Source organism: Myotis davidii, unplaced genomic scaffold (genome assembly GCF_000327345.1).
Source record: "Myotis davidii unplaced genomic scaffold, ASM32734v1 scaffold747, whole genome shotgun sequence".
NCBI classification, from domain to species: Eukaryota; Metazoa; Chordata; class Mammalia; order Chiroptera; family Vespertilionidae; genus Myotis; species Myotis davidii.
Window position 1 is genome coordinate 376,988 of NW_006298695.1, and position 13,270 is coordinate 390,257.

General features: G+C 49.8%; 1 protein-coding gene across 1 annotated transcript in view; it reads right to left on the bottom strand.

Annotated features, from left to right (window-relative positions):
* Positions 1-807: 807 nt before the first annotated feature.
* The window catches only part of UBE3C (ubiquitin protein ligase E3C), a gene marked incomplete at its 5' end in the record, with an annotated part of 103,077 nt that continues 90,614 nt past the window's right edge, over positions 808-13,270 (bottom strand). Inside the window, 4 exons of the mRNA XM_015570939.1 lie at positions 808-1,065; positions 5,957-6,087; positions 11,317-11,383; positions 11,465-11,653. Of these exons, the coding sequence (XP_015426425.1) occupies positions 895-1,065; positions 5,957-6,087; positions 11,317-11,383; positions 11,465-11,653 (558 nt within the window). The remainder of the gene's footprint in view (positions 1,066-5,956; positions 6,088-11,316; positions 11,384-11,464; positions 11,654-13,270) is intronic.

Here is a 13,270-nt window from a genome sequence, read left to right on the forward strand (position 1 = left end):
AAGTGGAGGGTGCAGAGCGTGGCGGGTTACCCCGGGTTACCCCAACATCCAGGGCGACGCCAGCTGGCCCGGGACGAGGCGTTTGGTTCAAGTGACTGGATCAAGCTCAGTGTCTGCTCCCACGTCGTCACTTACTGTAGGTCACAGACCCTTCTCCCGAAAACTCTCCAGACAGAGTGGAGACACATGGGAAAGAATGGAGTGCCCTCCCCGCACCCCGCAGCAACAGCCAGGCCACCGTGATGAGGTCGATGGTGCGCTCTAAGCAGGCACGCTTGTCCCTGTGAAGCAATGGCTTAGAAAGCACAGGACCATACGACCACGTGTCTCTTCTTCAAGCCTCGCCCTCGGGGGAAAAGGCAGCAGGAAAAACGCCTTGTGTTTGAACAATCAGGCTTGTAAACAGCTCAGCCCACAAGAAGCAGTGCCCCTGAGTCAGCACCCAACCCACAGAGTCAGTGTGAACAGCAGCAGCGCCTGGAGCCTGCCCAGGGCACCTCAGCCCAGGGGCGCCCAGTCCCAGGGCACTCAACCCAGGGGCGCCCAGTCCAAGGGCACTCAGCCCAGGGGCGCCCAGTCCAGAAGCCTCACCCAGGGGCACATCAGCAATGCCAAAGCTGTATCTTTGGTTAATTTCACTGAGTTGCCACTAGTCTTAAAACTGTGTTCTTGGCAAAATTACTGAATGAGCCACATGGCACCTAACATGTTATTTTAAATTTAAGTTACTTGAAAAGCAATGCCCTTCTGAGTAGGTGACAGTGACTGAAATCATGTAAAAAACAAAGGGGCAGGAGAGCGGTGGGAGCCCAGCCTGAGTGTCCTCATGGGCCTGGAAGGAGCTACTTACGAGGAGGCCGCGCAGCTTCTCTGCAGAGGTCGCCGCCCGGGAGCTCAGCTCAGCTCGAAGCCCGCGGCGCACTCTATGGCGTAGAGCAGCTTGCTGCGCAGCAGCGCCTCGTCCTGGAACTCGGGCAGCTTCAGCAGGTTCATGCAGGTGCTGGCTGTGGGCAGCCGCTCCAGGTCGGAGCCGCCGTTGTGAATGCAGAAGGCGGGGTACAGCTCCTGAAAGACGTCAGCCAGCATGGCCTTCAACCAATTTTAAAATGCCGAACATGACACAGCTTACCACAGGGACGTTGTCTGCATCCACACACACCCACCCAGACAGATGATGACGCCCGCTGACCAGCGTGGCGAGACCAGAGAGCACACTGGGAGCCAGGCCCCACTCTGACAGGGACACCGGGGTGAGGCCCTGCCACGGCCTGAGCAGGACAAGCCTGGCTGACACTGCACGTCAGCCATGCTGCCCCGCGTGTGCGTGAACTCAGCACACGTTCTATGACGGGCAGGACATGGCAAGAGCACAGCCCATGAACATGCTTCTGACCTCTGACCTCTGTGCGTTTGCCACAGTTACATCAAGCTCCATTTAAACAACACAAGTGGCATGTGAAATGGGCTAAAAAAAGTCTTTTTTCTAATTATAGTTTGTACAAAACTTTAAATGTCTCTTACACAGGTCAGAACAGGAGCTGAGAGAGAAGCAGGAAGCCTAGGACCGTGCCCCCCTCCCTGAGCTTCCGAGTGCCCCCACTCCAGGCCATGCTCTCAAGTGCCCCACGGGAAATCAGGCATCTGCTGAGAAAGGACTGCGCAGGCAGGCAGTGAGCGCCGGGGAAACACGTGGTCATGTGACTGGGTGAAGGCAAGCGTGAATTTATTTTGCAGCTAAATGCCACGTCTCAGCATTCCTTTCCTAATGCTAATCGAATTTCCTACTTGGAGTCTTAAAAGTAGGAAAAATGAAGTTCTGCACTGAAACTGGAGTCAAGGGCAGCACCTCACGCATAATGAAGCAGCGCCGCGGATTGGCATTAATTCAGAGTGAGGAGAGCTTCCATTGATTATGTGGCCTGATAGCAACGTAACAATTTTCTATTAGCACTTTAATGATTTTTTGTCCGTAACAATCACAGTCATTGAACATATTAAACTTTAATTAGCTTTAGCTGATGTTTCTGCTCTCCCATAACCTGGCACTAGGGTCTCAGGGCGTAAACTGTGTGTCCGCGTCCTCCTACCAGGGTCTCGCTGCAGGCAGCCCTCCTCCCTCCTCCGATCCGGCCTGCCTGCCCGGGAAAGAATAGGAATAAACAGGAAGGTGATTTTCCCAATGTGAAGTCTAACTTACAACAGCTGCAAAGACCTTTAAAAACTCTTAAATTCCTTGTAAGTGGCTTCTGGTACTTCTCACAATAAAGAGATTTTTTTGAAGATTTTTAAACAAAACAAAAAAAACCCTCTTAAATTCCACATGTAATATATTTTAGTTCATTGAAAAGACCTAGAATAGGAAGCCTATCTCATGGCTTCCCAAACAGCATTTTTCAGAATACAATGCACTCAATTATGGCTGCCCAGGGATCAGCAGGGACAGGCTGGGAAGGCTGGTTCCCACGGATGGACTCAGAGGCCGCAACCACGGGCACCGGCTCTCAGGAGCAGCACCTGCCCTCCAGCTTACTGCCAACACCGTCGGCTTCGACAGACCAGGTGCCGGCAGAAATCTCTGGGCCTGAATTTTGCTTAATTTTCGTATTTGTAGGTTAGGTGTTGTTTTGAAATCAGAAGATACTGGAAGCCTGGTCTGTCATAATAAACTTTGCTGGGAGGAACCAAGATGGCAGCATAGGTAAACACCTGTACTTGCTGCCTCCCACAACCACATCAAAACTACAACTAAAACACATAACAACTATCATTCAGAACCCACGGGAAAGCTGGCCGAGTGGAAGTACTGCAACCAGAGAGGTAAAGAAGAAAGTGCATTGAGACTGGTAGGAGGTGTGGAGGCGCGGAACGGGCGGGCACCTGGGTGCGCCGCTTTTTTAATTGGGAGGGAGATACAAGTTCCGGCTTGCTCTGAGCTCCAGTGCCGGGGGAGACTCTGGGGGACCCAGGCACATACGGGGAGAAACGGGACTGTCTGGCATTGGGGCAGGAATGTGGGCAGCTTTCTTTCCAGATGGAGGTGCTGGCAACGGTCATGGTTCCTGCGCTGGGACCTCCCCCGGTGCAGGGCTGACTGGCAGCCACTGCTGCTTGCTCCACCCTGGAGATTCCCTGAGACCTCGCCCTACCCAATTTACAACTCCACCCAAGCTTTTGCATATGAATGGCCTGTCCTTTCTCAGCTTAAAACCTGTCAAACAAGCTGCAGCTGGGTCAGGGAGCCCCAAAGCTATCAAAAGAAGGCCCAAGGCTGCCACCAGCAGCAACCTGCATTGCTTCACAGCTGGGCCTCGTCTGGGCACTTCCAAACCCCAAACAAAGAGGAGGAATCTGCAGATCTCTCTGTAACTCCTGCTGAGTGGCTGACTTTGCACCTCCTTGGAGATCCAAGAGCCAGTGTACCCAATGGTCAGTGTGAGACCATACCAGATTACAACTCTTCACATCCATAACTGACACACTCAAGAGGCAGACTCAGTGAGGACCAAAGCTCCACTGAAGCAAGTCCTGCCCCAGAAGGGTGTCTCCTGCACCACAGCTCTTCCATTGTAGACACAGTTGGTCCTCATAGCCAATTGGCCTGGAGGTCAATTCCTCCCAGTGACACCAACAGCAATCAAGGCTCAACTACAAGACTGTGCACACAGCCCACAAAGGGGTGCACCTCAGGTGATTGGGGAGGCTTAGCCACTGTGCCCTATAGGACACCTACCACACAAGGCCACTCTATCAGCTACCCAATATATAGAAACACTAGGAAGCAGCCAATATGGGGAGACCAAGAAACATGTCACAAATGAAAGAAATGGATGAAAGCAAAACAACTAGATATAGAGTTCAAAACCACAGTTATAAGGTTACTCAAGAATCTTCTAGAAACTTCCAAGGAACTTAATGAGACCTTCAAGGATCTTAGTGAGAATGCCAAAAAAATGGAAAAGGGCCAGTCAGAAATTAAGCATACACTAACTGAAATAATGAATAATATACAGGGATTACCCATATGACTGTCAGCGGATTTCTCAACAGAAACTTTGCAGGCCAGAAGGGAGTGGCAAGAAATATTCAAAGTGATGAATACCAAGAACCTACAACCAAGTTTACTTTATCCAGCAAAGCTATCATTTAGAATTGAAGGTCAGATAGAGCTTCACAGATAAGAAAAAGCTGAAGGAGTTCATCACCACCAAACCAGTATTATATGAAATGCTGAAGGGTATTCTTTAACAAGAGGAAAAAGAAAAAGGTAAAGATAAAAAATTATGAACAACAAATACATATCTATCAACAAGTGAATCTAAAAATCAAATGAATAAAAAATCTGATGAGCAGAATACATTGGTGAATGTAATAGAATCAGGGGCATGGAAATGGAGCACATTGACAATTCTTGGGTGAAGGGGGTGTGGGGGTGTGTGGGAAGAGATTGGACAAAGATCTTATATGCATGTATGCAGTACCTATAGACATGGACAGTGGGGTGGCAAGGGCCTGGGGTGGGGTGGGAACCGGGTGAAGGGGAGCTATGGGGGGGAAAAAAGAGGAACATCTGTAATAATCTGAACAATAAAGATTAAAAAACAAAAATCAAAAAGCTTTACTGAAAAAATTACCAGATGGCAGTCCAGCCGTGTGGCTCAGTGGTTGAGCATCAACCTATGAACCAGGAGGTCACGGTTTGATTCCTGGTCAGGGCACATGCCTGGGTTGTGGGGGCTCAGTCCCCAGTGAGGTGAGTGCAGGAGGCAGCCCATCAATGATTCTCTCTCATCATTGATGTATCTGTCTGTCTGTCCCTCTCTGAAATCAACAGAAGTATTTTTAGAAACATCACCCATGGCAAGGAACCCTCCGTGCATAAGAATGTAATGGTCGCCGCTGTCTGTCACTGGGTGATAGAGGTTCTGCTGAAACCCTTCCCGCAGCCCCTTTGTCTGCACTTGCACGTTTCACTGGGTCTGCCCTGCGCTCCAGGTCCCCACACAGCAGCACCTCCAGACCCAGCCCCTCCTCCCCAGCGCCCAAGGCACTAGACCCGTCAGTGAGGGGGATCATGCTCCTGGCCTGGATGTGGCCTACACAGCGGTTCCTGAGGCCTGTTCTCTGAACAGACAAGATCTTCTGTGGACGTCACCGTGGTGACCCGCACGTGTCTGTCCTGTGGCTGAATGTGAACCTGTTTCTGGGTCGTGTGTCTCGTGCTGCGTGCCTCCCCTCTGCACCCCCTCGCGCAGAGTCTGACTCCTCACCAGCCCTCAGGTGGCTGTGGCAGGAGCACAGGTGAGCGCCGTCCCGCCCTCTTCCTCTGGTAATTCAGCTGTGGTTATGGAAAGGGCTTGTGTTTTAGGGAATCAGCAGGAGAGACACTTCCTCAACTTACCCTCAGACAGTTCAGGACAGAAACATACAGAGATGCTAGAACAAGGGTGGCAAACGTAACAACTGGTAACTGTGGTTACGGTGTCCTCTGCCCAATTCTTACAAATACTCTATAGATGTGAAGTAAGGCCAAGTAACAAAATAGGTCACAATGGGCACCTGGGAACAATGTGCTTCTGCTCGCACACCTCTCCCCAGACGCAGCCTCCACTTTCACCCTGCCTCCCTCAGCCGGGCTGCAAAGAGCCCAGGACACGCGACAGACCTGGAGGCAGCAGCTGTGACAGCCAGTGCAGTGGACGAGGTGGGCCCGCAGGCTCACAGCCCCTGCGCTCACCGGACCACCAGCAGGCACCGGGGGGCACAGTGGACGCACCAGGAGACAGACCCAGTGGACAGTGCTCCCGACGCAGCACAAGGCAACGCACCTGGTGCCACCTATCACTGCACATCAATGCCATTCCCCGGACTCCAAGTGCCCCGCCACCAGAGCCCCACACGGTATCCCACTGCCTTCCTCAGTTACAAGGGGTTTTAAAGCAATTGCACAAAGCAGTACCTTAAACCCCAAAAGAGGGGGCCGGGAGCAGCTGGTGACGAACTTGAGCAGTTTGCGCTTCTCCTCGTCGGTGAAGCCCTCCACGACGCGCCAGAAGGCTCGGATCACAGGGTGGTCGGCAGAATAGCCTCCTAGCAAAGTGACACGTGGTATGAAAACGCAGCGGTGCACAGTGGGGTCCCCAGGGCCCCACCACAGGGCGCTACGTCACCACGTGGTGGTGGCAGCTCCTGGCAGACGGCCACCTCCACCAGCACCTCAGGCCGGCCCCGGGTGACGGCAAGTTCAGGGGAACAGCGCCTTCGGAAGGACCCGTGTCACAGGGCGACTGCCGGGTCTGAGCTCTGGGAGCTTCGCTAGGAGAGCCCTTAGAGCGCAGGGGGGCAGCCCTGAGCAACGGGAGCTCCGGGAAGGGCGCCCGCCGCAGGGCAGGCCTGGGCTTTTCTGTGACAGGGAGAGCTGCTCGCCTGCACGATCTCAGCGTCGACTCGCTTTACCACCCGTCCCGCCTGAGGCAGAGACGTGATGACAATTAGACCACTATTCTACAGTGTAACATCTGCTACTTACAGCTTTTAATCTGCTTAAGTGCCTCCTAAAATGGGAATAATGGCCTTATATTGTTCCCTCATTGTTAATATACTACAGAAATAACATCAATAAAATATCTTAAATGCATTAATTGGCACCAACATGAATAGGATGCTATTTTAACCCTATTCACCGGCACAACTGCCATCGGCGAAGGTGTGAGCGGGGGAGACACTTCCTGGCTGGCCTGGCTTCTCTAGACTCATGATCCGAGTGGGGACAATGTGCCCTCAGATTATTTCCTTTACACACACAGGAGAGTTCAAGTTCAGAGCAGTGGGAATTCATTACAGAGGGGAGACACATGCACACATTTACAGGTACATGAATAGACACACGTGTATCTATATAAATAAATGATTTTAGCAAACTTATAGATTTTGCAGCCATCACCACAGCCCAGTTTTAGGACATTTCCAGGAACCCCACACGTGCCCTCAGGGTTACTTCACACGGAATTCCTCCTGCAAGAGGAGAACTTTCTGCATGGTCCCCTCCCAAAACCCTTTCAAGTTACCCTGGAGGAAGGCCGAGCGGCATTCAACAGAAGAGAGGCGGCGAGGCTGGTTTCGCTTTTTAAAAACTGTAGTAACATAAAACTCACCATAAGCCCTCCTGCGTGTGCAGTTCAGTGGCGTTCATACAGCCGCTGCTGATTCTTGCCCACACTGCCCGGCCCCTGGCCCCTGGCCCCTCCCGCCCAGGGTCTCGGAATGTGCCGGTCCTAGGCACTCTGTCATTTGGTGCATTTGGCTTACTTCACGTGGCATACTGTTTCCAAGGGTTGTCTTGTTTGAACTTCCTTTCAAGACAGCGCTCCCCCACTGTGTGCACAGACCTCTGCCTATTGTGAACAGTGCAGGCTGAACCTTCCAGAGCACGCACCTGTCCGGGTTCCGGCGCCTGACCGCCCGGGGAGCACGCTAGGAGTGGGGTGTGGGCTCACACAGCAGTTCTGTCTAGATTCCGGGAACCACTGACCCACCAGCACAGTGGCCATGTCCGGCACGTGTATATTTAGAACGCTCTCTCGCAGTCTTGCCTGCCTTTCCACTTCTGAGAGGCAGCTTTTAAAACACAAAGGCATTCATTTTGAGAAACTCCATTCCCATCAGCATTTTTCTGGACTGCGCTTTGGTGCACATCTCTGCTAATCTATGTCAGGAGATGTTCTAAGGTATGCTAGAGGCTTCCCTGTAGCTCAGCAATCCGGTTGTGTCGTTTCTGCATACGGTGAGGAAAGAGCTACATTCACACTTTTCTACGTGGATATTTTCCCTGCATCATTTTTATTTATTTATTTATTTTAAAGATATATTTTACAGAGAGGAAGGGAGAGGGAGTTAGAAACATCGATGAGAGAAAAACATTGATCAGCTGCCTCCTGCACACCCGCTACCGGGGATGTGCCCGCAACCAAGGTACATGCCCTTGACCGGAATCGAACCTGGAACCCTTCAGTCCGCAGGCCAACGCTCTATCCACTGAGCCAAACCGGTTAGGGCTTCCCTGCATCATTAAACAGGCAAAAATCAAATGAGCATAACAGGAAGACACGCTCGGAGCTCCATGATGGCCCCGCGGTCAGCGCCGCTATGGGAGCTCTGAACCGGAGTCTAGGCTTCAACTCTGCCAGACACAACTGTTTAGGTGCTCCAGGCCCTTTACATTTCCACATACAACAGACGAGCTGCTGAGACCTGATAATGGTCGCACTGAATCTGTAATTAATTTGCAAGAATTGCATCTCGACAACACTGAGTCTTCCAATCCCTGAGAACGGACTGTCCCCCATTCATTTAAGTCTCCTGTAAACCATGCATAAGTCTGCATTTACTTTGCTAACTTGTATTTTATTCTTTTTTGATGCTCCTTTGAATACATTGTTTTATAATTCCATTCCATTGTATATCAGAATAGAATTGCTTCCTGCACATGGATCTATGCTGCAACCTGCTCACCTTGCTCTTCAGCTCCCGCGGCCTGTCTCTGGTCATTGTCCTCGTGAAGTTTTACTCCTTTCACTTTTTTCCAAGCTGGATGTTTCTCTCCTCCCTTCCCCCTCCCTGCCCACCTAGATCATTCACTGTACTAGCTAGAACCCCCAACACAATGTTGGGTAAAAATAACAAAAGCAAGTATCTTTGCTCGGGGAAGCATTCGGCTCCACCGCGCTGCCGCATGGTGGTAGCGGTGAATTTTTCACAATGTTCTGTATCAGGTTTAGGAAGATCCTTCTATTCCTCGATTCCTGAGAATTTTTTTCCTGGGAGGAGAGGCTAAGATGCTCAAAAGCTGCAATTACTTTTTTCTTTGCATCCACTGCGATGATGATATGGGTTTTGTCCTTTTTATTACCAATACATCAACACATTTTCAGATGCTAAATTAACCTGATATTCATGGGATAAATACTCCTTGATTTAATCATTTTTATGTGCTGCTGGATTCAGTTTGCTAATATTTTGAGGATTTTTACATCTATGTTCATGAGGGACATTAATCTATAATTTCCTTTTTTTAAAAAAAGTTTTTATTTATTAAATTGATAGGGGTGATGTTGGTCACATGAACATATAGGTTTCAGGTGTGGGCTCCTCCATTACAAGATCTGTATATTTTCTCTGCCTTTGATAGCACACTAATAGTGACCTTTGTGGAGAAAACTCCTCCTCTCTCTACCATACCTCTCAGCACCACCCAGGATATGCTTCTATGGCTTAAATATTATTCTTTTTTTTAAAAAGTTTTTATTTATTTCAGAGAGAGGGAGGGAGAGGGAGAGATAGAAACATCAATGATGAGAGAGAATCATTGATCGACTGCCTCCTACATGCCCCCTACTGGGGACTGAGTCCACAACCCAGGCATGTGCCCTGACTGGGAATTCAACCATGACCTCCTGGTTCCTGGGTCAACACTCAACCACTGAGCCACACCCACTCAGTTGGTTAAAGCACTGTACCGATACACCAAGGTTGTCAGTTCAATCCCCGATCAGGGCACATACAAGGAACAAACAATGAATACATAAATAAGTGGAAAAACAAATCAATGTCACTTTTTCTCTAAAGTCAAGCAATTAATACAATCAAATAATGAAACAGAAAAAAAGTACAATGAAGAAAAATCACCTGTAATTTCATTACTTATAAATGACCACTACTATTTTATAAAACTGAAATGGATGAAAAGTTTTCTTGGTTTTAAAAAGTAAATTATGCACAGTGTATAATCAGAGAATAGAGAAAGCGAAACAATATTTTAAAGCAGCAAAAATGACATAATCTCAGGACCACTTACTATATTACTTTTATCTTATTCAACTTTAATAAGTTGAATATAAGTGGTATTATGACATGTATTTTCTGATATATGAAATACTTTAAGTGTTCACACACACAAGAAAAGCTCAAACTGAAATCATTAAAAAAAAATTTTTTTTATTGATTTCAGAGAGGAGGGGAGAGGGAGAGGGAGAGATAGAAACATCTAAATGAGAGATGCATTGACTGGTTGCCTCCAGCATGCACCTCTATAATGGCTGGGGAACCTGAAACCGAGGTAAATACCCTTGACAGGGAATCGAACTCATGACCCTGTGGTCCTTGGGCTGATGCTCTAACCACTGAGTGAAAACTGGCCAGGTCCACGAGGTTAAATTTTTGTTGTTATTGTTAATCTTCACCCAAGGATATTTTTTCCACTGATTTTTTAGAGAGTGCAAGTGAAAGGAAGAGACACACTGAGAGAAAAACATTGATGTGAGAGAGACACATCAATTGGTTGTCTCCGTCACTGCCTCCTTCACTCCCTCCAACTGCGGACGGGGATTGAGCCTGCAACCGAGGTAGGTGCCCTTGACTGGAATGGAACCGCAACCCTTCAGTCTGTGAGCCAAACCAGCTAGGACTATGGAGTTAATTAAAAAAAAAAAAAAAGAAAGAAAGAAAAAAGTTTTTATTGATTTCAGAGAGAGGAAGGGAGGGGGAAAGAGAAACAGAAACACCAGAGAGAGAAACATCAATTGGTTGCCTCCTGTACACGCCTTACTGGAGATGGAGCTTGCCACCCGGGCATGTGACCCAACCAGGAATCAAACTGGAGAGCTCTTGGTGCATGGGATGACGCTCAACCGAGCCACACTGGCTGGATATCACGAGGTTAATTTTTTAAAAATTTACAAATGCCCAAAGGCCACCAACTCCCACTCTGAACAACCTCCTTATGGTTTTAGTTTGATGACTAAGGTTGTTGAGCATCTTTCAATGTGCTTATTGGCCATCTGTGTATCTTCTTTTTGGTTTTTCATTTTCATGAAAAGCAGAAACATTTAAGTTTAATTTAATAAAAAAAATAAAGATTCCAACAAGGCCCAATTTTTAGTTTTCCTTTCTTGCTGGTGGGTTTTGGGCTAGCACTGCTCTTAAAGGAAAAGACCAGAAGCACCCAATGTCCGTGAGTAGAGACTTAAGAAGGTTCTGAGGAGAAAGCCCCACACAAAGCAGAACAGTGCGTGAGGATGAGGGAAATGGAATGGAATGTGCGTGTGAACATAAAGGTACCAAGAAGATTCATGACTCACGGTGGGAGGGGAACGGGAAGACAGGCCAAGAACAGGAGGTCTGTGGGCCCCACTATACACTCTGGGTTTTAACCCACATTGTTAAAAATGTGTTAGCTACAAAAAAGCGTACACTGACAACCACTGTGGGAATACGGTCGTCGGGGACATCTCCAGGAATAAACAGTGGGTGGCAGTAACGTACCTGAGTAGTTGGTAAAGGACTTCAGGTCCTCCAGACTTATGGGAACTTGTGCACCAGAAATCAGTACCTGAAACAAAAATGTAACTCATCAACCTGGAGGAAAGCCGTGTTACACCGGCCCAGTGCCCAGGTGCCTGCGGGCACAGACCTGAATCTCCTGCTGGTCGAACATACGCAGCCACTCCAAGTTGACCACGTTGGCCAGGCCCTGCCGGAAGGCCAGGCAGTGCTGGCGGATCTGCCTGTTCAGCCTGTAGTCGGCCACCAGGTGGATGTATGCGATCCGGTTCGCGCTGGTGACAGGGATATCCTTTCCGCCACATTTCAGTTCTACTACCTGTGAATATTAAAACCAGGGGTCAAAATTCACACCCAGAGCCAGAGAGAACGGTCTCTGGAAATGGGGTGGTGCTGCCGTTAAGTGGGTCTAAGCAGCAGGCATGCACCTGGCACCCTTCCCACCTCCATGTGACTGTGGGCCCAGGCTGTGCGTCTCAGCCCGGCATCAAGGTCACCGACCACCCTGCTGTCTCCACAGCACCGAGGACTGAGGCAACAGCAACCACGGCCTGTTCACTTAGAAATGAGAAGTCACACAGGGCCAGGACACGAACCACATGGCCCAGAGAAGCCAGGGACTCATTTTGGGGAAACAGCTTCAGGAACTATGGCCACAATGAAGCGATGACTTGCACTGGCACCAGGGCGGCACTGGGATGGAGAGGGGAACGTCTCTCTGTGTCTGTGAGCAGAACCAGGGAGGACCACTTCCTGTCGCTGCACAAGCACACTCGCAGGCCTGCAGCCCCGCGCTCAGTCAGGAGGCACCGTGACAAGTGCTGGGCGGCGGAGCGCCGGGCCTGGCTCTGGCTCCTCACCCCAGTATGTGGCTACACACGGCATCCCCCCGGCTTCTGGTCATTAACAAATGGTGACGCCGCTTTGCCTGTCCTGGATTGTGATTACATAAGCTCATATAAAGGTGACTGACAACTATAAACACCTAAACCTAATTTCCAAGCATGTATGTGTATATATATATATTCTTTTATTCATTTCAGAGAGGAAGGGAGAGATAGAAACATCAGTGATGAGAGAGAATCATTGATTGGCTGCTTTCTGCATGCCTCCCACTGGGAATCCAGACCGGGCATGTGCCCTGACCGGGAATCAAAACATGACCTCCTGGTTCATAGGTCAATGCTCAACCACTGAGCCACGCTGGCCAGGCTCCAAGCATGTACTTTTAAACTCCTTGCTCACTACTAAACAAAAGAAACACACTCTTGACGCGGTTGAATGCTGCGGTCTCTGCCAAGGATGAAGAGTGCGGTAAGTCCAAGCTCAGTGCGCAGTCACCAGCGTGACACCACAGAGCAGGCTTCCCGCACCCAGTGAGGCTGAGCCTGGAGGCGGGAAAACCATTCTCCTGAGAGGAACAAACACCACCTTCCCAGTCCCCACAGAAAGGCTGCTCTCAAGTCTGCCGGGGGGCTTCCCTTACCAAGTCCCGAATCTCACGGCTACATCCGATTCCAAGCCTTAGCTCTCACTGTGCTCCTTGCTAAACCCCCGAGCCGCTCACAAGGGCTGCCCCTCCCTGACGGCCATCTGTGCCAGCTGCCCCTGCTCTCCTTCAGTCTAGGAAGCCCACCCTCCCCCAAGTGGATTAAGGGCAGGTGACAACTGCTGGGGCCCTGGTGACTGGGAAGACAAAGGACCCCTAAAGCCCCGCCCTCCCCACCCCATCAACCGGCACTGACATTCCCCAGAATTTTCATGTGGTCACACTCCGTCATGTAACTCTCAGGCTACACAACCTAGGAGGTTTAACATCGTCACACTTGTCCCAGGATGTCTGTGTGTGGGGCATGTCGCCTGAATGTGCGGCCAGCCCAGGTCCACAGACATTTCCCAGGGGCTCAGAGGCTGGGCTCTCCCGCCATCCCTGGCT